Source organism: Mandrillus leucophaeus, unplaced genomic scaffold, assembly GCF_000951045.1.
Source record: "Mandrillus leucophaeus isolate KB7577 unplaced genomic scaffold, Mleu.le_1.0 Scaffold448, whole genome shotgun sequence".
In the NCBI taxonomy this organism is placed as follows: Eukaryota; Metazoa; Chordata; class Mammalia; order Primates; family Cercopithecidae; genus Mandrillus; species Mandrillus leucophaeus.
Genome location: NW_012104787.1, coordinates 1,970,341 through 1,995,978, shown reverse-complemented (window position 1 = coordinate 1,995,978; position 25,638 = coordinate 1,970,341). Strand labels below are relative to the sequence as shown.

At 37.6% G+C, this 25,638-nt stretch overlaps 1 protein-coding gene across 8 annotated transcripts in view; it reads right to left on the bottom strand.

Moving 5' to 3' along the window:
• Positions 1-25,638, bottom strand: part of GPHN (gephyrin) — a 767,219-nt gene that overhangs the window by 17,756 nt on the left and 723,825 nt on the right. For all 8 annotated transcript variants that reach the window (XM_011994243.1, XM_011994246.1, XM_011994241.1 and 5 more), the window contains 2 exons: positions 20,019-20,106; positions 5,344-5,417 (listed from right to left, as the gene is read on the bottom strand). In XM_011994243.1, the coding sequence (XP_011849633.1) occupies positions 5,344-5,417; positions 20,019-20,106 (162 nt within the window). The remainder of the gene's footprint in view (positions 1-5,343; positions 5,418-20,018; positions 20,107-25,638) is intronic.

The following is a 25,638-nucleotide window of genomic DNA, read 5'->3' as shown; positions in this document are numbered from 1 at the left end:
AAAAAAAAAAAAAGCAGAAGACCGGAAGACTACCTGATAATATGTCTATCAGATAGTTGCCTATTGTTCAAAATGAGTATTTTTTTAACCTTTTTCTTTCAATCGTGCTTCTTCTGTATTAGCCTTTTAAAACTATCTTTAGCATAGACATAAACACTTCCCTATTATCAAGACATTATTTTTGAAATATCAAAATAAAATATCATGACTAGAACAAAATTAATAGTAATTTTTTTTTGGAGATGGAGTTTCACTGGAGTGAAATGGTGCGATCTCGGCTCACTGCAACCTCTGGCCTCCCGGGTTCAAGTGATTCTCCTGTCTCAGCCTCCTGAGCAGCTGGGATTATAGGCATGTGCCACCACCTCGCCCAGCTAATTTTGTATTTTTAGTGGAGACGGGATTTCTCCATGCTGGTCAGGCTGGTCTTGAACCCCTGACCTCAGGTGATCCACCCACCTCGGCCTCCCAAAGTGCTGGGATTACAGGTGTGAGCCACTGTGCCCGGCCAAAATTAGTAGTAATTTAAAAATATTCTCAAATTATACTTCCTCAAGATTTTGACATGAACTCTTATCATGGGAGGTTGGATGGAAGGAGTGAGTGGCATATGAGAATAGTGTTTTTTTCCTATTCATTACCTTTTATATAGAATTTTAGCTAAAAAATCTCATTATATTAATGAACATTAAGCAATGCAGAATTCTAATGAAATATTAACCTTTTCAGCACTTAAATTGTTTTATTTTTACTATTTTTGGAGGTTGATGTTTTAAAAATAGATCCCTCACTCATTACCTTTGGCAATAATACAGCGACACTGACTTTTTTTTGATGATTTATAGCCATCATTATTAATGTGTTCTACTCTGCTGTAATACAGTGATGTTAGGTCACAAGAGAACTATGCGTTGTTTTCACCCCAACCATAACCCCACATTGCTATGTTTCTATAGTTCTTGTTTCTTGTTTCGGTTTTTTTATTTCTTCCCAATTTTTTTTTTTTCCCTGTGGCACCTTGTAATGCAAAACTGCTATCATCTTGACCATTAAAGCTGGTTTTAGGTTTGAGAACCAGAGAATGATAGCAATAGTTATATTGTTAGAATGAAAATAATAACAGTAATAATAAAAGTATCTATTTTTATTTATTTATTTTTTGAGACAAGGTCTTGATCTGTCACCCATGCTGGAGTGCAGTGGCTCAATCATGGCTCACTGCAGTCTCCATCTCCTGGGCTGAAGCAATCCTCCAGCCTCAGTCTTCCAAGTAGGTAGGACTACAGGCATGCACCACCATGTCCAGCTAATTTTTTAATTTTTAATACAGATGAGGTCTCGCTATGTGCCCAGGCTGGTCTGGAACTCCTGAGCTCAAGTGATCCACAGGTTTGGGCCACTGGGCCTGGCTAAAATATCTGTTTTTTAAGTAACATCTATGCATCGCATTCATTATTTCATTTAAGTCTTACAACAAGCTTATGAGGTAACAATTATTATCCCATTTTATATGGAAACTGAGATTCAGAGATATTAGGCAATGTGGTCCAAGTCACTCAGCTACTAAGTGGGGGAACACAAATTTGAACCAAGGTTGTTCTAACTTTAGCTTATATGTGGATAAAGACCTCACAGGATGGTTATGTAGTGTTAGTCCAGTTAGATCTCTGGACATCTATTTTGGGAGGCCTTTTTTTTTTTTTTTTTAGATGGAGTCTCGCTCTGTTGCCCAGGCTGGAGTGCAGTGGCGTGATCTGGCTCACTGCAAGCTCCACCTCCCAGGTTCACACCATTCTCCTGGTCCAGCCTCCTGAGTAGCTGGGACTACAGGCGCCAGCCACCACGCCCGGCTAATTTTTTGTAATTTTAGTAGAGACGGGGTTTCACTGTATTAGCCAAGATGGTCTTGATCTCCTGACCTCGTGATCCGCCCGCCTCCGCCTCCCAAAGCACTGGCATTACAGGCATGAGCCACCGCGCCTGGCCCACTCTGAGGCTTTTCTTTTGCATACTTTCTGATTCTTTGCTGTGTTTTAGAAAACTGAGATTAGATTTTGATACTGATTTATGGATAGGTTATTTGGCAATGATTATGGTGTGATGCAAATAATTTCAAAGATTTGTTCTTAATAACAGCTATGCTCATTGTAGATGACCCAATAAAAACAGTGATTGGTAGATCTGGTTGCTAATACTCCGAATGCTTTTCTGAGTATGTTTGCCTCTAAAATGAAAGAGCTTAATTGCATTCTGAAAGCACTGTTATGTGGAAATAGCAAAGCCAAATTGTATTTGTGTGTTTTACATTTCTTCTGTTCTAATATTAAGTAGCAATTACCTTTAAGTTCTTATTACCTTTAGAAAAGCATAAAATTCTGGTGAACTAAAAGAAGCCCATTTAAACTTCGAAACTACTTTATTTTAGCAAACCCACAGATAATAAGAATGAGGAGAGAATGTATTAACACCTTCTTTCTTCCACTGTATTTAAAGCCCATTTAAATTATAGGGCCAATTTAAGCAATCTTTTGCATCTTGCAAGTAGGTAATGTAATTTCTATAAAGGTACTCATTAAAAAAGGATTCCATTACAAAAATATTTTGTTATTATGCATTGCTATCATAAATGTCCTATTGCTAAACTGTGAATTTTTTTTAAGCTCTGGAAGCCATTTCCTTGGAACTCAAAACCTATTACTCAGTTCTCCTCTTGAGATCAGACTGTAAGAGCATTTACGCAATGGTTGAGGTCACAGAGTGTTATGATTTTAAGGGAGGAAATTAAACATTAGGAATTGATGAACTGCTAAAGTTGAAGTGAGTGGTAAATAACAGATTAAAAAAAGAGTACAAAAGTTATCACAGGCACTGAGAATATTTTAAATAACAGATATTATACAAATAACTCTTCTCTGGGACAAGAGAGGTGAGGGCAAGTAGTGTTTGCTTCTTTCCCTCTGCAAATGGAACAATCAATTAATTAAATCTTTTTTTTTTTTTTTTTGAGGCAGGGTCTTACTCTGCTGCCCAGGTCAGAGTGCAGTGGCACTATCATGGCTCATTGCCACCTCTGCCTCCTGGGCTCAAGTGATCCTCTCACCTTAGCCTCCCAAGTAGTTGGGACTACAGGCATGTGCCACCACACCCGACTAATTTTTGTGTTTTTTGTAGAGACAGGGTTTTGCCATGTTGCCCAGGTTGGTCTCCAACTTCTGGGCTCAAGCGAGCCACCCCCACGGCCTCCCAAAATGCTGGGATTATAGGCGTGAGCCACTGCACTCGGCCCAATTCAATTATTGAGGTTTTGAGAAGCACACTGATATGCTTTTGGGATATTCTCTGTATTCTAATCAGATTAGTACTGCCCATGGGCTCAGGAAAAAAAAAAAAAAAAAAAGGAGGTATACCCAATAGCATAATAATATTTGTGTAAGACAAAATGATCCAAATCCAATAGTTTCTTTCTTTTTTTTTTTTTGAGACAAGGTCTCACTCTGTTACCCAGGCTGGACTGCAGTGGCATGATCTTGACTCACTGCAACCTCTGCTTCCCAGCTCAAGTGATTCTCCAGCCTCATCCTCCCGTGTAGATGGGACTATAGGTACAAGCAACTAACGCCTAACTAATTTTTGTATTTTTTATACAGACTGGGTTTCTCAATGTTGCCAAGGCTGGTCTGGAACTCCTGAGTTCAAAGCAATCCACACGCCTCAGCATCCCAATGTGCTGGGGATTACAGGTGTGAGCCACCATGCCCAGCCCCAATTCAGCAGTTTCAATAATAAAAAGGCCCTATCAGCAGCAGCCATATTGGGGCACGCTCAACAGGCAACTACAGAAATATAAAGCCAAGAATTCTATCAAATTGTGGACAAAGCTTTAGGGATAATCTTAATTCTATACTAAAAATGGCCAAATTGTGGAGGTAAAGCCTGATCTCTATCCTAGAACTGACATGAGGCACTTATCAGGAGGGCTAGCTTGATACTTTAAAGGCTTTTGAAATTTGTTGATGGTACCCATAGCCCACTTATAACAACTGAGAAGCCTCTCGGCTTCTCTCCTAGGGTTCATTAACAGTAAAGCATCATTACTGTTGTCCCTAACAGCATGGAGGTGTGCTGGAACTCTCAGCCATACAGTTGAGGTCTTTGAACAGGAAATCATAGGTTCATAGAGTAGCAAAGGTCTAAACTATTTCTTAAAGATATGGCCATATCTTTCACTAACACCAACGTTTGGCAACCTTTGAGGATTTATAACTGACTTCAGGACCTCCATCAGCCCTTCTTTATTTAGGTGTTATTAATTTTTAAGAGATGTGCAAATTCATGGTTATTTTTCTTAGTTATTTTTCTTTCCTCCTGGGGACCAGAAGGAAGCAGTGTGACAGTCAACTTAACAAAACATTCTTGCAAAGGAAAAAAACAAATTAAACCTGAATTTAATCAAGCCTTTGTATCTTTCAATCTATAGCATACATCAGAGACAGAGGAACATAACCTAAGGAAGTAATCAGCCAAATCCATTCATCAGTACACATGATCCATTTTCTCTAGCAAGTCAATGGCACAACAACAACAAAAAGGGTGGGGGCAGAAAATGTTCTCATTTAATAGAGACTTAAACAAATACACTGAGTGGACCTTAACGCAATCCTTATCAAACAAAACAATTATAAAAAGGCACTCTTTTTCTTGATATGTGGGAGAAATTTGAATATGATCAGGGTATTAGATGATATTAAAGTATTATTTATTTTGTTAGATGAGATAATACCATTGTGGTTAGGTAAGAGAATACTGTTGTTAGTATTATTATTTCAAATGTATATCAAAATGACATGTCTAGAATTTGCTTTTAAACAATCCAGTCCTCTCTCCCCACTAAAACGCAGGGTGGGGTGGGGGTATTGATAAAACAATTACAGAAAAATGTTGATAGTTACTGAAGCTGGGTGATGGGTACATGGGGTGGGGGTTCGTTCCCTACTTTTGGGTATATTTGAGAGTTCTCATATTAATTATTTTTAAAAAGAGAGAAAGAAGCAGTTTGGGCAAAAAGAGAAAAAGAGGAAGAAGGAACTAGGGATGAGAATAAAAAGGAGAAAAAGTTTGGAAAGTTGCTGTGTTTTGTTCATACCAAACTCAGTGACTCATAAGGAAGATGAATTCCTATTTCATTAGGACCTGCACTTGTGCAAAGGATCCTAATACTATATTTCTTTTTTTTGGGAATAGTTAATTCATGATAGGAAACGTAAAAAGAAGGCATTTAAAAGTTTGTTAGTTAAAGCAAGCCAAACCAACCCCATATATGAGATAACAAGATTATTTTCATACCCTGGTTTCATAAAAACCCTGCCAAAATGGATCTGAGCATGAAGATCAATGTCCAGCACCTGCTTGAGATAGTCCTGCAAACATTAAAAATAATCACTTTACTTTCAAACATTTTAATATTAGACTTTCAACACTTTAAATGAACATTAAATTAATTTATAAGATTGAAATGAAAAGAAACATCTTTCTTATTTTAATGAAGTTGATTTGCGTAACACAATATTCCTTCATTCCTCATTTATCCATTTATTCATTCAATAAATAGTCGCTTAACACTTGGTATATGATGAGTACCAATCTATGTGCAGGGGCATACAGCCTTGAACAAAAGAGACAACGTCCCTGTCCTCATAGAAAGTACATTCTAGTAGGAAAAGTTAGATAAAAACAAAACAACTACATTAATGTATAACATCACTAGCTGGTGGGTTGTTTCTCTTCTAAGATAGAATTTTATGTCTGAGGAAGGATGTTAACAAATATGTCTTAAGTTGTGCCTGGGCAAGCAACCTACATGTATGTATCCTACACCATTCTGCTTAATGATCTTAAAGCCATATACATTCCTTGAAGAGAGACTTGAACATATGTCCACAGACTTGAACATATGCCCACAGATTATTTAGATTTGTTAAATCTAAATAACTCAACTAAAATGAAAAACAGGAAGGGAACTCTAAAACAGAAAGTCAAGGGAGTTTAACTACTCCAACTTTATATTCTAGTATTAAAAACAAAACTAACCTGTGGCTATGACCAACCCACAGATTCCCAAATCTGATCTTTGGAAATGATATATAACACCGCTCTGCAGCTGGTGGTGTAGACAGAAAGAAAAAAATTGCAGTCCTTAACATTTCTCTTAAATAATACAAACCTAGCTAGGTCTATTACTAAATTTTTTGGTTTACTAATCTAAAAGTGAGTCCAGTAACCTGCCTACATTTTAAATATTTCACAAGCTATGAGGTACTTTTATTTGTAAACATGTGTTCCCTTCTATCTCCACAGCCTCAACCAACATCATCTCACTCCTTGCCAATAGTGCCACCCTCCTCCTGTGGGGAGAATGAATTACAGGCACGCACCACCACGCCCAACTAATTTTTGTATTTTTAGTAGAGACAGGGTTTCACCAGGTTGGCCAGGCTTGTGTCAAACTCCTGACCTCAGGTGATCCACCTGTCTCGGCCCCCCAAAGTGCTGGGATTACAGGCATGAACCACTGCACCCAGCCATATCATCTTTTAAATATCAAAGATTCCTATATTTTCTAGTCCCCTAGTCATTGTTCTCATCCATCTCACCCGGCCACATTCCTCTGTATCAATCTTTCTCTGCGTCTACATTCTAGCAAGACTCCTTCCTTCCTTCCTTCTCCCCTGCCCCGCACCCCCTCTCCCCCCGCCACTCTCTCTCTCTCGTTCTCTCTTCTTCTTGAGACAGGGTCTCACTCTGTCACCTAGGCTGGAGTGCAGTGGCATGATCTCGGCTCACTGCGACCTTCACCTCCCAGGTTCAGGCAATTCTTGTCCCTCAGCCTCCCAAGTAGCTGGGTGGGATTATAGGTGCATGCCACCATGCCTGGCTAATTTTTGTATTTTTAGGAGAGACAGCATTTCACCATGTTGGCCAGCCTAGTGTTGAACTCCTGGCCTCAAGAGATCCACCCGCCTTGGCCTCCCAAAGTGTTGGAATTACAGACGTGAACAAACACATCTGGTCGGTTTTTCAAGCTCTTGCCTCTAGTCTTTGAAAATGTTCTTCTTTCTGCCTTGAATACTCTTTCTACCCCACTGTCTATCCCACCTTCATCTTAGTCTCAGTCATCTTCTCAGCCTCCTCTGAATTCCAAAGACTGGGGGACTAGATGAAATACTGATTATTAATTAACTAACATATTTTTCATTTTGAGGTTATTTTATTAGATATAATAAATTTGTAAATGTTACTTACATATTCTTGATGAATTAACTCGTTTAAAATAATAAAATGTCCCTCCTAATATCTAGTAATCCTTTTTACCTTAATTTTCTCTATTTGCTCTACATAAAAATGTATTATAAGAAAAGAAAAAGAATTCTCTGTTATCAATATAGCTACACTATAACTTTTTCAAATCTTTTACTTTCAGTTTTCTATGTCTTTATAAGCAGTATATGATTAGCTATTTTTTAAAAAATCCAGAATGACAATTTTTAACTGAAGGATTCAGTCTATTTACATTTAGTATAATTTTTCTTTTCTTTTTTTTTCTTTTTTTTCTTTTTTTGAGACAGAGTCTTGCTCTGTCACCCAGGCTGGAGTGCAGTGGCGCAATCTCGGTTCACTGCAACCTCCATCTCCTGGGTTCAAACGATTGCATGCCTCAGCCTCCTGAGTAGCTGGGACTACAGGCACATTCTACCACATCCAACTAATTTTTGTATACAGACGAGGTTTCATCATATTGGTCAGGCTGGTCTCGAACTCCTGACCTCACATGATCAGTCTAACTCAGCCTCCTGAAGTGCTTGGATTACAGGCATGAGCCACCACACCTGGCCTGCATGTAGTATGATTACTGCTATATTTGGGTATAAAACTATCACTGTACCATTTGTCACTTCTGCTTTTGTTTCCTTCTTTCTTCTTCTATACGTCCCTTAGGATTCATAAAATATTTTTTATTTAATATTCTTTCCCCTCTATTAGCTTGTTAGTTACATATTCTTATATTATTATTTTAGTAGTTGTTTTAGAGATTATAATATGCATCCTTGACTTATTACAGTCTACTCATAATTGGGTTTTTAAAAATCACTTCCCAGACAATACAAGAACCTTAAAACATATCAACTCAATTTATGCCTTTCTACCTTTTATGCTGTTGTGTGTATATATTTTACATGCATTTTAAGCATATACATATGTGCATGTATATGTTTACATTTTAAGTATATGTATTTTATTTATTGTATATATTTTCTACATATACTATGTTGTATATTTTCTACATATACTATGTTGACAATATATACTTGATATTTATATATTCACTGTATAGTATTTATTTATATTTTAAGCCTCACAAGGCATTATTATTTTACACGATCAACACTTATTTACATTTGCTGACATGTTAACCCTCTTTAGTCCTTTCTGCATTTCCATGCTTCCATAATCCTTCTACTTTAAAAACTCTATTTAGTCTAGGTCCGTACAGTTTCTGTTTGGCTGAAACTGTCTTTATTCCACCTTCATTTTTGAAATAAATTTTTGATGACTATAGAGTTCCCTATTGGCAGTATTTTTTTCCTGCACTTTACAAATCCCAGTCCATTGTTTTCTGGGTTCCGTCATTTTCACTTCAATCATTTGTTAGTTTTATTGTTGCTCCTTTGAAGGCAATGCGTCCTTATGGTAAAATTTTCTCTGTCTTTGGTTTTCAGTAGTTTTGCTGATTACCTAGGTATGGTTTCTTTCATTTATCTGGCTCGAGATTAGTAGAGCTCCTAGAATTTCTGGCTTGATGTCTTTTGTTGATTTTGGAAAACTCTCTGCCAATATTTTAAATACTGTTTTTGCTCACTCTGTCTCCCCTCTCCTTCTTAGACTTCATCTACATATATGTTTGACCTTTCACCATATCCCATGTGTCTTTTATGCTCATTTCTAAATTTTCTATCCCTTTTTTAAAATTTCTATTTGATTCTTACGAATAGATTCCAGTTTTCTAGTGAAATTTCCCATTTTGTCATCACTTTTTCTTAAACATATAATGGTTATTTAAAGTCCATGTGAGACAATATAAATATCAGCATCATTTTTAGGTCTAGTTTATCAATTGTTTCCTATCTTAATTTTTAGTCATTTTGCTCTATCTCTGACAGGTCTGGTAACTTTTCAAATGGAAGCCCAAATATTAGGTGTGAAAAAGATGAAAAGGCTTTGGACAATGATATATTCCTCCAAAAAGAATTTCAGGTCTTCTGGCAGTTAAGGAAAACTCAAATTGTCTTCATCTAATCAGGGATTGAGATAGTTTGATGCTGGATTTCAGTCCCTGTGATGGCTAGTTGATCTCCAGTTTGTCTTTATTCCTAAAGCATAGCCCTTCAAGGGTTTAAACTGAAAGCCTGAGATATTTACCAGGGCTCCTTCTCTATAACAGGTCCTGAACTCATAAGACTGATTAAAATCCTGCTTATTTCATTAGCTTCCTCGCTATTTTTTTTTATGCTTGGCTTCTTTGCCTCCTGTACTATTAGAGCTCTCATCCCACCTCATTCCTGGCTTAGGAATTAGTAAATGCTTTGAGGAAAAATATGGTGAAGAATTCCAGTTTTACTTCTCTGTGGTTCACTTTTCTCTGGGATCTTAGTGCCTGGAATCCTGGCTGTCTTGGTTATTCTCTTCAGACATCTGCTTTTTCTTTTCTTCAAAAAAATTTATATAGTTTTCATAGATGTTCTTGGTGGGAGGATTGGTCCAAATATGCTATTCTATCATAACAGAAGCAGAAATCTTCAGATCTTTCTTATATGCTCTTATAGCACTAAATGCTTCTAACATTATGCACTTAGGTTATAGAGCAACTGCTTTGATAGCTGATACGTATCCTTTGTTAAACTATAAAGTTCTTGAGAACAGGAACCTTGTCTTTTATATCTATATCTATATCATGAATCCTTAATGAAGAGCATACACCTTTCACTCATTCATTTGTTAGTGCACCAAACATTTCTGAGTGCCTATTACGTATTAGGAATTCCATATGTGCTAGGCATTTAATGGTAAAGAAGAAAGACATAGTCCCTGACACGAAGATATCCTGTTATATTTTACTGGAGAGAAATAGCCAAAAACAAGTAAACCAACAAATAAAATAATTACAATTTGTGGTACATGCTATGAAGGAAATAAGCAGGTGCTGGGATAGAAAATGATGAGGGTGTGGAGAACAGGAAAGTTCATTTTAGAAGAAGTAGTGATATATTAGCTAAGCCTTGAAGGATAAGAAGGATTCACGCATGTGAATTGTGGAGGGAAGAGAATTCCAGAGAAAGGGACATACAAATGAAAGCTTCCGAAGTGGCAAAGCGTGCATAGAACTGAAAAGGCAATGGATGGTAGTGAATGAGTAGGAGAGAGGTATAAGCTGAGTTTGAAGAGATAAGCAGAAGCCAGAGTTGCAGGGCCTTGAAGGTTATGATGCAGAGTTTGGAAAGCTGATGCTTATGTGTTTGCTAAATGAATGAAAGTATTTTATTTCTCTTGCAAAAATTGTTTTTAAAAATAGCCCTTTTCATTCTTTTTGAACATGAAGGAGGGCTTCATGCTCCTGTGACAGACAGAAAACTGGTACCAGACATAGTGATAAAGGCTGAGAATAATCATTGTTCTTACATTTTTGTTTACCTATTGAAGCAGCAAGGATCTTTGTCTGATATTCTGAACCCCAGAGTCAGATGAGAAGAAGAAAAATGAATGGATGAAGGAATAAGTCTCTTTCTCAACTGAGGTAAGGAGAAACACCAGTGATCAGAAAAATTGTGCAAGACTTTGAAATGGGCAGAAAAGAATACTGGGTGTCCAGTGCAACACCCACTTTCTGGTTGTGTTTTTCGGCTATTTTACAGCAATGAAACGGAGTAAAACTGATGGTAAATGCAATGGACTGAATATGTCTCTCCCCACCCTCAAATTTGATGTTGAAACTCCAATCCCAATGTGATGGTGGGGGCTCTGGGAAGTAATTAGGTAATGAGGGTGGAGTTCTCATGAGTAGAATTAATGCCATTATAAGAAGAGGCCAGAGAGTTAGCTAGCTTTCTTTCTGCCATGTGAGCGTAAAAGGAGAAGTCAGCTATCTGCAGCCTGGAAGAGGGCCCTCACCAGAACCCATCCATGCTGTCACCCTGATCTTAGATTTCCCAACCTTCGGAACTATGATAAATAAATGTTTAAGCCACCCATTTTATGGTATTTTTTGTTATTTTGAGACAGGGTCTCATTTTGTTGCCTAGGCTGGAGTGCAGTGGTGTGAACACAGATCACTGCAGCCTTGACCTCCCACCTCAGATTCCTGACTAGCTGGGACTACAGGCAAGCACCACTATGCCTAGCTAATTTTTATAGTTTTTGTAGAGAGGGGGTTTTACCATGTTGCTTGGGCTGGTCTAGAACTCCTGAGCTTAAGTGATCTGCCCACCTTGGCCTCTCAAAGTGCTGGGATTACAGGCGTGAGCCACCACACCTGGACTTTGGTATTTTCTAAATAGCAGCTTAAGCTAAGACAGTGAACACTTTTTTTTTTTTTTTCACACGGAGTCTCGCTCTGTCACCGGGCTGGAGTGCAGTGGCACAATCTAGGCTCAGGGCAACCTCTGACTCCCTGATTCTCCTGCCTCAGCCTCTTGAGTAGCTGGGATGACAGGCGCACACCACCACACCCAGCTAATTTTTGTATTTTTAGTAGAGATGGGGTTTCCCCATGTTGGCCAGGCTGGTCTTGATCTCCTGACCTCGTGATCCACCCACCTCGGCCTACCAAAGTGCTGGGATTACAGGCGTGAGCCACCGCGCCCTGCCAGTGAACATAATTTTTACCCAAAGAAATGTAAATGAATTCTGCCCAGTGGAGATGTAATTGATTATTCTGTGGTGGGTATAGATCCGTTTTGCATCTATTAGCAAATTATTTCAGCATTCTTGATGACCTGATTATCTGGGTAATCAAGAATGCTGAAATGGGTGTGTTCTTTGAATTCTCCTTTGAATAGGTCATAACATCTTACTTATTTGCTCGTTGTTGAGTTAAAGAAAATCTTGGAAACATGTTCATTTTATATATTTATGAGATTCATAATTTTTTTACATAGGCAAACATGTAAGATTTTTAAATATCATATAACATTTGCTAAAAGCAATTGATCATTTAAAGAAAAATCATAATGATATAGTGAAGGTTCAATAATATATGTAAATATGACATTTATGGCAAGTGTAGCACAGATGTTGAGAGGGGAAAAACAGAAGTATTATCATTGTAAGATTCTTATACTATATATGAAGTGGTAATAATATCACTTCTAGGTAGAATATAAAAGTTGTACATACTATGAACACTTATGAAACAACTGAATTTATTTACAAAAAGGAGGTATGGTGAGTAAACCAAGAAAGGAGACAAAATCAAGATTAACGATTTTATCTATAAAAAATTAAACTTTAACAATTCCAGAGGCTCCACTGAGATGCTCCATTGATTCACTGGACACAGCCAGTTAAACTTCATTGGCAGAGAAGTACACTTTATGAGTGGCTTAAACCTGGGTACAGGCCAGGCGTGGTGGCTCAAGTCTGAAATCCCAGCACTCTGGGAGGCTGAGGCAGGCAGATCACTTGAGGTCAGGAGTTCAAGACCAGTTTGGCCCACATGGTGAAACAGCATCTCTATTAAAAATACAAAAATTAGCCAGGCGCGATGGCGTGCGCCTGTAATCCCAGTTACTTGGGAGGCTGAGGCATAAGAATTGCTTGAAGCCGGGACGCGGAGGTTGCAGTGAACCAAGATCATGCCACTGTGCTCCAGCCTGGGAGACAGCACGAGACAATGTCTCCAAAAAACAAAAACAAAAACAAACAAACGAAGCGTACATCTTTCCTTGGTTCCTGCAGTGAATTCCAAGCAGCAATACAACTGTAACTCTGGTAACTTTTGGTTTCTCAATTTTGGCCTCCATATTCATTTCGGTTCTGTTTTTGTTTCTGCACACAGCCAATAAGGTATTGCCCCTTGTGGCAGGAATGATTAGGGATTTGGTTTTACGGTCTAATCATTTGGTGATCTCTGTGAAAGGATGATACACATCTATTTTTTTTTTTGGGTAAGAGAAGACAGAGAATCTGACTTATTAGTCTTTCTTGTTTATTTCTCTTATTGTCAATTCTGAGACCAAATCAATTAAGATTTTTGTGCCCTCTAGGAAAGAAAATAGTTCTTTATTACTGGACTGATGAATTTTTATGGTTCTGTGTTTACTCTTGACTTATAGCTCAAGTTATAAGTAGAACTTGTAAGTAGAACTGAAGCTATTGTGTTTCTTATCTGTCTGTGTGTTCCTGTGTCTGTAATACAGAAAAGCATTTATCTCATTTTGTGGGTATGAAGTGTCTTCCTTCCTATTTCTGTAAGGTATTCATAAATTATATTATCTCTTAAAGGTGCCCTGTTCTAATTAGCTTAGAGAGACAATAGGTGCTTATATAAAATATTTCTAAAATTCCTAGATAATAATTTTAATTTTAATATTTTAAATATGCTACACTGAAAATATTCTACTTATAATTTTGAGAATGTGAGTTCATATAATTAGGATAAATCTTTAGCAAATGAGAGTAACTTAATAATTCCAGTTATTAAGAAAAGCCAAAAGCCAGGTATGATGATGTGTACCTATAATGCTAGCTACTTGGGAGGCTGAGGCAGGAGGATTATCGCTTAAGCCCAGAAGTTAGAGACCAGCTTGAGCAAAATATTGAGACCCTGTCTCAAAACATACATATAAACAAAGAAAAAAAAAGAACAAACCCCAAACTTAAATAACAATAATAAAAAAAACCCAGCCATGTTCTTTCTCTTATTTACATCAATCTTAAGTATAACACAAGTATACATTTTATTTCACTTGGGTTTTTCCTAAACTTCTATAGGCTTATTTATCAAATAAGCTCACATTCCTCCTATATAATATTTAAGATTATAAAAAAGTATAAAACTGTGATCAACAAAATCAAATAATTATTCTGAAAACCTTACAATGTTAATAGTTATTATGTTTTATAGTATATCAGTTTCAAAATAATTTAAGATTTTTATTTACTTAAAATCTTGAGCTGATATTAAATTGAATTAATAAATCATCAGATACCTAATTTCTAAGATAGGATATTAGAGCATTTATTATTAAGCATCATTTTAAGTTATTAACTTTTTAAAAAGAATATAGTTATTAACTATATAGAAATTAAAACTATATAGTTAATAACTATGTACTTTTTAAGGTGAACATACTTTGCTGGAGAGGTTGTATCTTTGGGTCATGTTAATGAATGTGTTCATTCATCTTTGCTATCCTAAGGTGTAAAAGGGATGTGTCTGGCAGTAGAAAGTTGTGTTCTTTGTGTTTATGAGCTTTGCTAGACTGCTAAAATGGTTACATATTATTTCTCAATTATCCAAGCTCCTTAGTTTTCTCTATGACATAGATATTAGTTATTTTCTTAAACATCATAATCAATATGGGTAGTTGCAATTATATAAGGAGCAATAATGACAGAGAAGTATAACTATATGTGTTCTTTTGTTTTTCAAGGAAAAATAATATTTTTTTCTTAAAGCCCAGTTCTCAGAATTTTTGGTCTCAAGACCCCTTTACATATTCTTAAATGAAAATTCATTAAGGATCCCTAAGAGTTTTTGTTTATGCGAGCTATAGCTATGGATATTTACTATATTAGAAATTAAAACTAAGAAATAAAAAAAAATTTGGTTCATTTGAAAATAGCAACAATAAAGCCATTTCATGTTAACATAAGTAACTTCTTTTGGTTTTTTTTTTTTTTTTTTTTAGATGGAGTCTCGCTCTCTCTCGCCCGGGCTGGAGTGCAGTGGTGCGATCTCGGTTCACTGCAAGCTCCGCTTCCCAGGTTCATGCCATTCTCCTGCCTCAGCCTCCCAAGTAGCTGGGACTACAGGTTATTCTTTTTGTGTAATTTGCCTTTTTGTGTTTTCTGTTTATTTTATCTTTATTTAAAGAAATAAAAAAGCGAAGAACAAAGTTTCCTCATTTACAAACTGAGCCAAGGTTATTTACAATCATGTTACCTTCTATGTTCATTTTCAAATCTTTTATTGTTGTTTTGAAAAATTAGGTAACCCAGTATGGTTTCTCAGGTCTTCATCAAGTGCCCCATCCTTTTTTAATAACTCTTTTGACTTTGCCTTTTAAAGATCAGACAAAAATTTAGGAAAAAATATTCTTTTCTTACCAAAACTCATCTTAAAAATTTCCTAGAGGGCCTCTAGAAAATCCCAGATTTGTTTTCATCTTATACAAAGAAATGCTGGGAATAATTAGATTTGTTTGAAGTTTCATGAGAGGAGCTGCCATATCTGAGAAGAGATACTCAGTCTGTCCTAGGTTAGATTCTTATAGGTAAACTGTTATTAATATAAATATTTCAGAAATTGTTTGCTTTACAGGAAGTTCCTGGTAATTTGACAATGCCCTTGCTGTTTTACCCTCAGAGGAAACACTGATCAAAAACTTCTACGCTGGCATGGTGGTTCACGCCTATAATCCCAGCACTTTGGGAGGCCGAGGCAAGAGGATTGCTTGAGCCCAGGAATTCAAGGCTGCAGTGAACTATGATGGCACTACTGCACTGTCCCCTGGGTGACAGAGTGAGACTCTGTCTCAAAAAACAAAATAAAACAAAAACCTCAAAACAAAAAAAACCCTACTGTGAAATACTTACATATGTACCTCAAAAGAGAATGTTACTTATCTTCCATTCTGATATTATTGGTTATAGAAGTAAATTAAGCACAGCTCTCAAGTATTTGCCAACCACAGAGAATTTCTGTTTTACTCTGATCCTTGCCTGAAGGCTCTGCTACAAGCTATAGTCAATAGTTTATGCCCGAAACAGAGACAGATTCAGAACATTAGGGAAAAGGAGTGTAATAGGCACTTTAACATTGATATTGAGATATCAAACAATAACCTCTTGAGTACAGGCTTTTGAGGTGATACAGCTTAGGTAACTTTTATATAGTACTGAAGCAGATGGCTTCAGGAAAGCAGACTGCTAACTCAACATTTAGCAGAACAAGAATGATGTAGGACTAAGTGAAATATTAAAAGAAAATTTTTCTGTGTGTTTGTTTGGAATATTGTTGATTAGTTTTTTTGTTTGTTTGTTTGTTTGGTTTGGTTTTTTGAGACAGAGTCTTCCTCTGTCACCCATGCTGGAGTGCAGTGATGCGATCTTGGCTCACTGCAACCTCCACCTCCCAGGTTCAAGCAGCTCTTGTGCCTCAGCCTCCCACGAAGCTGGGATTACAGGTTTGTGTTACTATGCCCAGCTAAGTTTTGTATTTTCAGTAGAGGTGGGTTTTGCCATGTTGGCCAGGCTGGTCTTGAACTCCTGGCCTCAAGCAATCTGCCCACCTTGGGCTCCCAAAGTGCTGGGATTACAGGCATGAGCCAATGTGCCCAGCCAATTACTTTTAACTATTCTAAGGCTGCCTGGCTCTAGACTTACAAAACAAATCAAGGAGCCTACATGGTTAATTAACTTTTAGTGCTAAATAATTGGGCAAACCTCGTGAAACCGGCCTTTTTTGTGATCAGTTATTATCTCTGTGATTACTTTGATCATAGGCGGTGGTGGAGACACTACTAGCAAAAATTAAGAGACTCAGAAATGAACAAAAAAGGTCACTGGTGTCCAGTTTAGTGCATCCTTCTGGGTTATTGCCACCTTTCATTATCTTTGAGTTATTTAATAATTCTGTAAGTCAAGGAAAACTTATAGTAATGCATATGATTCTTTAGTTTTCATGGCAAAGGCAGATACTGTTTAACTATTGAACAAACTTTCAGTGTTTTGTAAAAATGAAACTCTTTGAAAAGGGTATGTAGGGCACGGTGAGGTAAAGGAGGGGAGAGATATTTAGGGAAGTAACTGCAGAAGAATCATTTTTCCTTGGTTGGGAAGAAGGTACTGGTCTATGAATCCAACAAGCAGCAGGGTCCCCTCCTCACTGTTTAGCAGGCAGTATGTTGGGGAAGTGGTCAGACTTTAGAAGGGATGGCTGTGAAATACACCCAAGGAGGCTAGCTGCCCTGAGGTTTCCAGCCTCTACTTGACCTTAGTGCTCCTAGCATGGCCCAAAGGAGCAAAGACTTGAGACCTAATGGTACTACAAGAATACTCTAGATGTATTCAGTGCAGACCAGTGATCAGGTGTGTCTCCCTGATGCTTTGGTGCTGCTTAAGTACCTTCAGGTTCCTTGGCATAATTCTTGGAGATAGTAAGCTCCAGTTGTGGCTTAATAAAATTTCCCACCAGTCCTGTAACATAGGCACTTAGAGTACAATTTAAATGGAATTAAATACTTTTCTTGCATACCTAAGGTTCAGCACTTAATATTCATGCCTGCTACATAATGCTTCTGAAGTTTTCCTTGATTTCCCTGTCTTTTTAGTAACTGGTTTTCAGGCTTAGCTCTTGGGCTGAAGCAGATGTTCTATTTTTTATTATTTTCTTTCTGCTATGGAGGTACCCTAAATTCTTTTTGGAATTACAACTTGTTGGCTGGCAGGAATTTGCTGCATTTATGTTTTATCTCTTTCTTCCTGGTTCCTCTATCATCTCATTCCCACTCAAGGAGGTAGGAAGGGACAATTAGCAGCTCCTAAGGAATACTGTGGGATGCCCAGTTCCTAAAATTTCTTTCCTAGTAAATTAAAGGTTTAGTATAAGTATCTTATTACACAGAGAGTAAAATAAATAAAACCAATGTGCTTAACTATATTGGCTTTGTTTACTGGTGAGCAAATCCCTGGCATAACTGACATCTTTGTTAGCACTAATAGAGAAGGTTAGGTTGAGAAGTGTTCTGTCCTTACCACAACTGAGCCACAGTTGCCAAGCCTATATATGCTATAAGCTTGTTACCTCTCCAGAAGTACTAGAAAAGATAAACGTTAGTTCTGCCAAATAGGTATTACCCACAATTAGGTTAATCAGAAACTAAGAGAAATTATACAAGACACAAGCCCTGGAAATAACAAATTTAACATTTAAATAGACCTGACTTCATGGTTTGCTCTTGTAATATTGAAAGTACCACAGGCAGTTTGACGGAAATGAAAACAGACACGTTGAAAATTATTTCTTTCAGCTGTGCTACAGTACCGATCTCAGCCCCTAGCCTTTGTGATCTCAGGAGAGTTCTGCGGCAATTTGCTCTACCTGGAGCTAAAGACTCTGGGAGACTTTGAGGGAACACTAATCCAGCAATTTGTCTGCTATAAGAACACCTACCCACACTTCAACACTTTCACTCCTGGATGTAATGTGAGATTTTTTTCTTCCAAGCTTTTTAGCATCTGTAGTGCTATTCTGAAAGGCTCTAACACTAAAGTTTGTGAATGGAAGGCAGGTATTCTTCTGTTCAGGTTGCTAAGTTCTAACATTTGTTCTCTGAGCCAACAGAGTTCACTGTCCAAAGAGTCGGTTTATAAATTTAGGCAGTTTTATAGCTACAAGAGGACAGAGATCAAGAACAATCATATATATAAGATCTAGTTTAAAATAAATCAAACTCTTAGAAAATATGAATTTTAGTAAAAATTGCTATGACGGTATTTTTGTAATTTTTCAGTTCAGTCATTAATGTGAGAGAAAACATGGAAAAGGATTATCAAACTCTTAGAAAATATGAATTTTAGTAAAAATTGCTATGATGGTATTTTTGTAATTTTTCAGTTCAGTCATTAATGTGAGAGAAAACATGGAAAAGGATTATCAGCTGGCAAAACATTTTATGCTGAAATATCTTTGAGCCAAAAATTAAGGTTGGTTATTTCATAAAGAATATTTTACTTTTATAACATTATTCAGTGGACCCAATAGTCATCGTAAGCTAACACATTTCATTAAGAAATGTAAACTTAGTGTTACTGAAATATTCAAATTGTAGTCTTTACAGGAACAAGTATATACCATCTACAAATAAACAGTGCTATAAAATAATGTGTGTGTGTGTGTATATATATATGTGTGTGTATATATATATCATTTTATTTATTATTATTTTTTAAGACAGGGTCTTGCTGTGTTGCCCAGGCTGGAGTGCAGTGGTGTGATTTCGGCTCACTGCAGCCTTGACCACCCAGGCTCAAGCGATCCTCCCACTTCAGCACCCAAGTAGCTGGAACTGCAGGCGCATGCCACCATGCCCAGCTAATTTTTGTATTTTTTTTGTAGAGGTGGGGTTTCACCATGTTGCCCAGGTGGTCCTGAACTCCTGGGCTCAAGCAACCTACCCACCTCAGCCTCCCAAAGTATTGGAATTATAGGCTTGAGCCAATGTGCCTTGCCATATTTTCACTATTATTATTATTATTATTATTATTATTATTTTGTAAAGAGGAGCCAAAGGAATGCCTAATCCTCCCTTTCTTCCTTGTGGGGAAGGGGAGCTAAGCATTCTTGGTAGATTTGGAACATATGGTGGGTGAATTGGTTGGCTCCTGGGGAGTCATGTTTAAATTTGAGTAGAAGGAAGGATCTTAGAGCTTTACCCTGGTGGTAAATATGTATAAAGGATGTCCTAATGTAGTACGATAGAGTGAGAAACAGGTCAGAAGTTTCCAGGCGAATAGCAAAAACCATTCTGCAAGTTGTGGGATTCTCCAGGTTGCTTCTGAGGGTAAGCTCCCTAACCTGCCAACGTTGTATCCCTTTTAGAGAGACCAGTAATTTCTGAAGCCCCATGGATTTTCAGCTTTTTGGGAGCCTGGTTATGAATATCAGATGCCTACCAGACCACAGTTAGTCACCATATGCAAGAACATTACAGCAGATACATTTTTACAGGCCCTATCTTTCATACCTTTTCCCCCATGGATACACCCCCTGATGTGATGATGACATCAGCACGACTGATACCCTCATTCAAGGCATTGAGTAAGTCATCTGGGCTGGAAAAAAATAAAGACAAAGAAATTAACACACAAGGAAAAGATTTTAGATATAGTGCCAACTTAAAACTATACCGCCTTATTCACTAATAGGGATTAACATGAGTACAGCACTATATTCTGTATGAAGTGGGAACCAAACGGGTCTCTGCCTAACAGGAGCATTAAGTCTTATTATGGAGAAAGGACCTTGTACATGCTGAAGTAGTGGCTACTGGTGATTTCACGGGGCTTTTTGTTCTGACAAGCCACTATAATGAAAGGAGACAATGAGATGCTGGAGGATGTCTAACTATCCTGGTTTGCCTAGGAATATTCCTGTTTTAGTACTAAAGTCAGATGTCCTAGGAATCCAAAGCAAGCCAGGACAATTGGTTACCCGAGGTGTTGGAAAGATCCCATAGGACTCTTTAGAGGGAATGTCTTAAGTGAGGCCCTGAGAAATGAGTTGGACTCTGAGAGGTGGAAAGGAAAAGAATGGGAAAGAGCTTCATAAGCAAGAGGATCTGTACTAGCAAAGGCTTGGAATAATGGTTAAGCCTGTGCTGTTTCTAGGTCACTGTGGAAAATAGCCTGCTTAGAGTGAAGGACTTGAGTGGGAATGACTGGGATACGTAGGATGGGACATAACTTTGAAGAACCCTCAAGCTGATGAATTTGGAGTTTATCTAATAGGAAATGGAGGAGGGAGGATCCCTAGAAATAGGAAAAGCCAGTAGGTATTCATAACGTTGGGAATAGAAAAGGTAGGGGAAAAAGGACAAGGAAAGCAGAGATGGGATGAACTACTTATATGGGGTATGAATACAGGATGAATATTAGGAATGGAAGCGAGGCAGGTTCCTGACTGTCACTTGAAAAGGCAAGTACAACAGGCTCTTTGATGGTGCAGGTCGAAGGTCTGGGAAGAAGAGATGAAAACAGGGGTCTTATCTTTGGATGTCACAACAGTTGAAAAGTCCTAACCGGAGACTGATCAAGTGAGAATAAACAAAATGCCAAGAATCAAGACTTATGGAGGGACAGGATAATTGGGAGTAATTGAAAGGGATTGTTTAGTTACCACTTTAAATCCATACGAATCTACAGGGCAATGTGACCTGTGATTGGCATTTCCCTTCAATTGATGCAGTACAGAAAAGATACTTTTTGAGGAGTATATATCTAGCCATATCCTTGTTTTCTGAAAAATTCTTACCTATTTATACCGCCCGACTCTTCCTTTCCCTTTCTTCCCAATGGACATCTAATGAGAACAACTGAAAAGGGAGTGACTCTGGCTTCTGATTTTCTGCTTCCTGCCTTTCGTCCCCCTCCTTGAGGCCCAGCTGTATTCTTGCTCTTGGGTTCTATGAGATAACCTTGTATCCTTACATAAATATCTCCTTTGCTTGAGCTGGCTTCAGCAGGTTTTTGTTAACTTGAAACCAAATTATCTCTCAACGAGACAGCATATGTTCTCACAAATATCTCATGATAGTGAAGTTTATTCATGCCCCCTTACCTTAATTTGATGAGAGAGGAAGAAGGAAAGTTAGTGACTAAGATAGCATGATTTGTAACTAGGATATAATTTCTATTTTTATTCAGGTGTAACAGAGGTAGGGAGAACTTGAGACCTACCAGAGACATAACCTTCACAGACTCTATAAGAGATAAGCTAGTCAGGAGGTGGCATAGCACAGAGATTAAGAATGTGAACTCTGGAGTCAGACTGCCCGAGTGGAAATCCTAGCACCACTACTTGCTAGATGTTTAACCATGCACAAGTTGCTTAACTTCTCTTTGCCTTAGTTTTTCATCTGTAAAGTAACCATAATAGGGTTGTTATGAGGATTAAAAGATATCCTATTAAAACATATAAAACACTTGGAATAGTACCTGGAACAAACTAGGTTTCCAAGGAAGTCATTTGTCATTCTACTGCTGCTATGCTAACAAGTTAATCACACAAACATACCTAACAAACTAGCAAAGTTCAACTACATCATGCTTGGGATTTTTATTCTGGAAAATACTCATGAGTAACACACAAGAAAATCATAGACTGGGACTTAAATACATTTACAGAGCTAAATATGAAAGGTCCAAATGGCAAGGTAGGCCTGGTTCCAACCTGAATAGCTTCCTTTACTATGAGGTTCTCTTACAGGGTCTGGGTAAAATTCTCCTTGTGGTCTGTCCACAAGCTCTGGCTCTGGGAAGCAAGCTCCCAAGGAGAAGGGCCAAAAGTAAAAGTTTGAAAAATGGCTCATATAAGGTTCAGCCTACCAATATAGAGAACTTTTAAGTCATCAGTCAGTCATTGCATATACAGCCAAAAAAGTGCCCAGGTACTAACTGAAGGTAGAATCTATGTGTAAAACATGACAGACTTAAAAAAAAAATCCCCGACATAAATTTCAAACTTAAACCAGTTGGGCAAACATCTCAGAATTATTTTGAATAATGTGTGTACTTAAAGTATTCTTGACCTATGTATTTTGAACAGATTTCTCATCAATCCTTTTCATTTTGATTTAGGAAAAAAGACAGCAAATTATTCTGTTGTATTGAAATACTATACAATATGCATGTGATGGGTTCCTGATGCCCAGAGTTCTGGGCTCCTTGCCTTGCTGGATCATATTATCATTATGCTAAGCCAATGGTTTCTCATTTACTATGGAATAAATGGAAAAAACATCCCAAACACAGCATCACATGGAATGTGGTTCAAAATACTGACTGGGTAATGAATACTATCAACAAATACAATTTTATGTTAGTAGAAAAAGATATTAGCTAATTTTACAAAACTTGTAATACATAACTTACAACATGTTGATTCTATAGAATTATTGTAAAGCTACTGTAAACAAAGCAGCAGTGAGATGCACACCATCATGGTATTTATCTTTATAGCAGGATAAAGGTTCTGGGACAGCCTAGCTCATTACTACAAATAAGCACTTTTCAATGCTTTTTCGTACCTTTTTTTTTTTTTTTTTGAGATGGAGTCTTGCTCTTGTCGCCCAGACTGGAGTACAATGGCATGATCTCGGCTCACTGCAACCTCCGCCTCCCGGGTTCAAGCGATTCTCCTGCCTTAGCCTCCCAAGGAGCTGGGAATACAGGTGCCTGCCACTATGCCCGGCTAATTTTTGTATTTTTAGTAGAGACAGGGTTTCACCATATTGGCCAGGCTGGTCTTGAACTCCTGACCTCAGGTGATCAGCTTGCCTTGGCCTCCCAAAGTGCTGGGATTACAGGTGTGAGCCACCGTGCCAGCCTTACTCATTATTTTCGTATTATCTGGGAAACATGTTTTTTTCCTATTTTGTAAAACATGAAATTTTCTAATTTTCAGAAATCAACTAAAAGGGATTTTGTTCCAAATCCTAACTGAAATTTATCATGTTTCAAAGAATATGCTCAATGATACTTTGTACTCTGTGGGTAGTACATTCATAAAATCATTGAATCTCAAAGTTGTAAATGTCATCTTGTCCATTATCACTGCTGGGCCAGTTATTTGGGTCCTGCCATACTCTATCCCCCTCTGTCACTCTCTCTTACTCTCCTTTCTGTTGTACGCTTCTGGTGTCTGGAGATTTGGTCAGACACCCTGCCTTACTAGAGAGACAGGTACCAATGTATGACAATAGCCAGGGGATCTATAACTTCATTTATGTGGCATGCTATAATCTCTCAACAAATCTGTATGCTAGACTGAATAGGTATTACTATGCTCATTTTAAGAAAAGGCAAGTGATATTCAGAGAGGCAAAGTGTAGATAGAGCGGTAAGTGGCAGAGCCAGGACTACAAACTCTGGCTTCTTATTAAATGCTTGTTCTACTCCCTGCCCAATCAGAATAATTGTGTAGTTTTTTAAAGGCATGTAATATACCATAAAAGGAAGAGTCTAATGAGAATGGACTCTTGTCCAAAAGCATCAGAAAGAGAGGATGCTAGTCAAGTGCAGTGGCACACCTGTAGTCTCAGCTACCTGGGAGGCTGAGGTGAGAGGACTGCTTGAGCCCTGTAGTTCAAGACTGCAGTGAGCTATTATCATGTCTGTGAATAGCCACTGCATTCTAGCCTGGGTGATGTAGTAAGACCTAGTCTCTCTCTCTCTCTCTCTCTCTTTTTTTTTTTTTTTTTGAGATGGAGGAGTCTTGCTTTGTTGACCAGGCTGGAGGGGAGTGGCGCAATCTCAGCTCACTGCAACCTCTGCCTCCTGGGTTCAAGCAATTCTCCTGTCTCAGCCTCTCAAGCAGCTGGGATTACAGATGCCTGCCACCATGCCTGACTAATGTTTTGTAGTTTTAGTAGAGATGGGTTTCACCATGCTCGCCAGGCTAGTCTTGAACTCCTGACCTCAAGTGATCTGCCCACCTTGGCCTCCCAAAGTGCTGGGATTACAGGCGTGAGCCACCATGCCCGGCCCTATACCTAGTCTCCTAAAAAAAAAAAAAAAAAGCACAGGATGCCATGGCATGAGGTATGGATTTGTCTGGAGTAAACCAGCAGAAAACTGCATGTGTGAACATTTTACTATCGCTCTGTGGAATGAAATGAACATGATTCAGAATACCATGTTCAGATGAAAACTATGGTTATTTTGGTTAACCATAGCTTAAGGGCCTATTCGCATCATAAAATTGCTTTCTTTTTTGTGATTCATGCTATATTTTAAATTATAAAACATTTCCAACGTAACAGTATAACCAATACCCATGTATCCATCGCTCAGATTTGACAAATGCTAATATTTTCCAATATTTACTTCATATTCCTTCCCCCAGACTCTATTTTTAACAAATAAAAACTGAGTTTGCTTTCTAAAACTCAAAGATTACTCTGAAGAGTGATAAGAGGAAATAGGTAACAAGGGTTATAATCATGAATAATATAATAGAGAGAAAACAGTTCATGATTTTCTCAGTTTTCTTACATAAAGCAAGCAGGGTGTATTAATTTTCTCAAGGATAGGAGGCTAAAACTACAAAACATTATAATCTGACCTTATATTTTAAGACAGAACTTCCTACATATAATATCAATTAATATCCAAGAAATAAAATTAATGACAATACTAATGTTTTTAAAAAATAATACATTTTTGCACCTACGTGTCAATCTCACAACTCTGCGAGGAAGGCAGGACAAAAGAGGGCACTGAAGTTCACATAGGCAGTGTTAGGTTCAAAGTCATCCTGTGTTTTCTCTACTCTTCTTCTAAATATACTAATATTTCCATTATGAAAGACACTTTGTTACACATAAAACACCTTCAGATAAAAGCTATTTATCAGCATTTGTCTAAATATATAAATCTTATTTGTTTATACCAAATACTGATAGAAACAAAATTTGTACTTCTAAAATCTGGCTTATTCTCACCACTGCCACTAGAGGGGCTATTGGATTAAGCAGATTAAGTTTTCTAGGTATGTATCAGTAGTTTCCCTTTTCTCAAAGAGTGGCATATCTTGAAGGGATATCATGATATCACTTAAATCTGTCTTCATTAACAACTGCAGTTTTA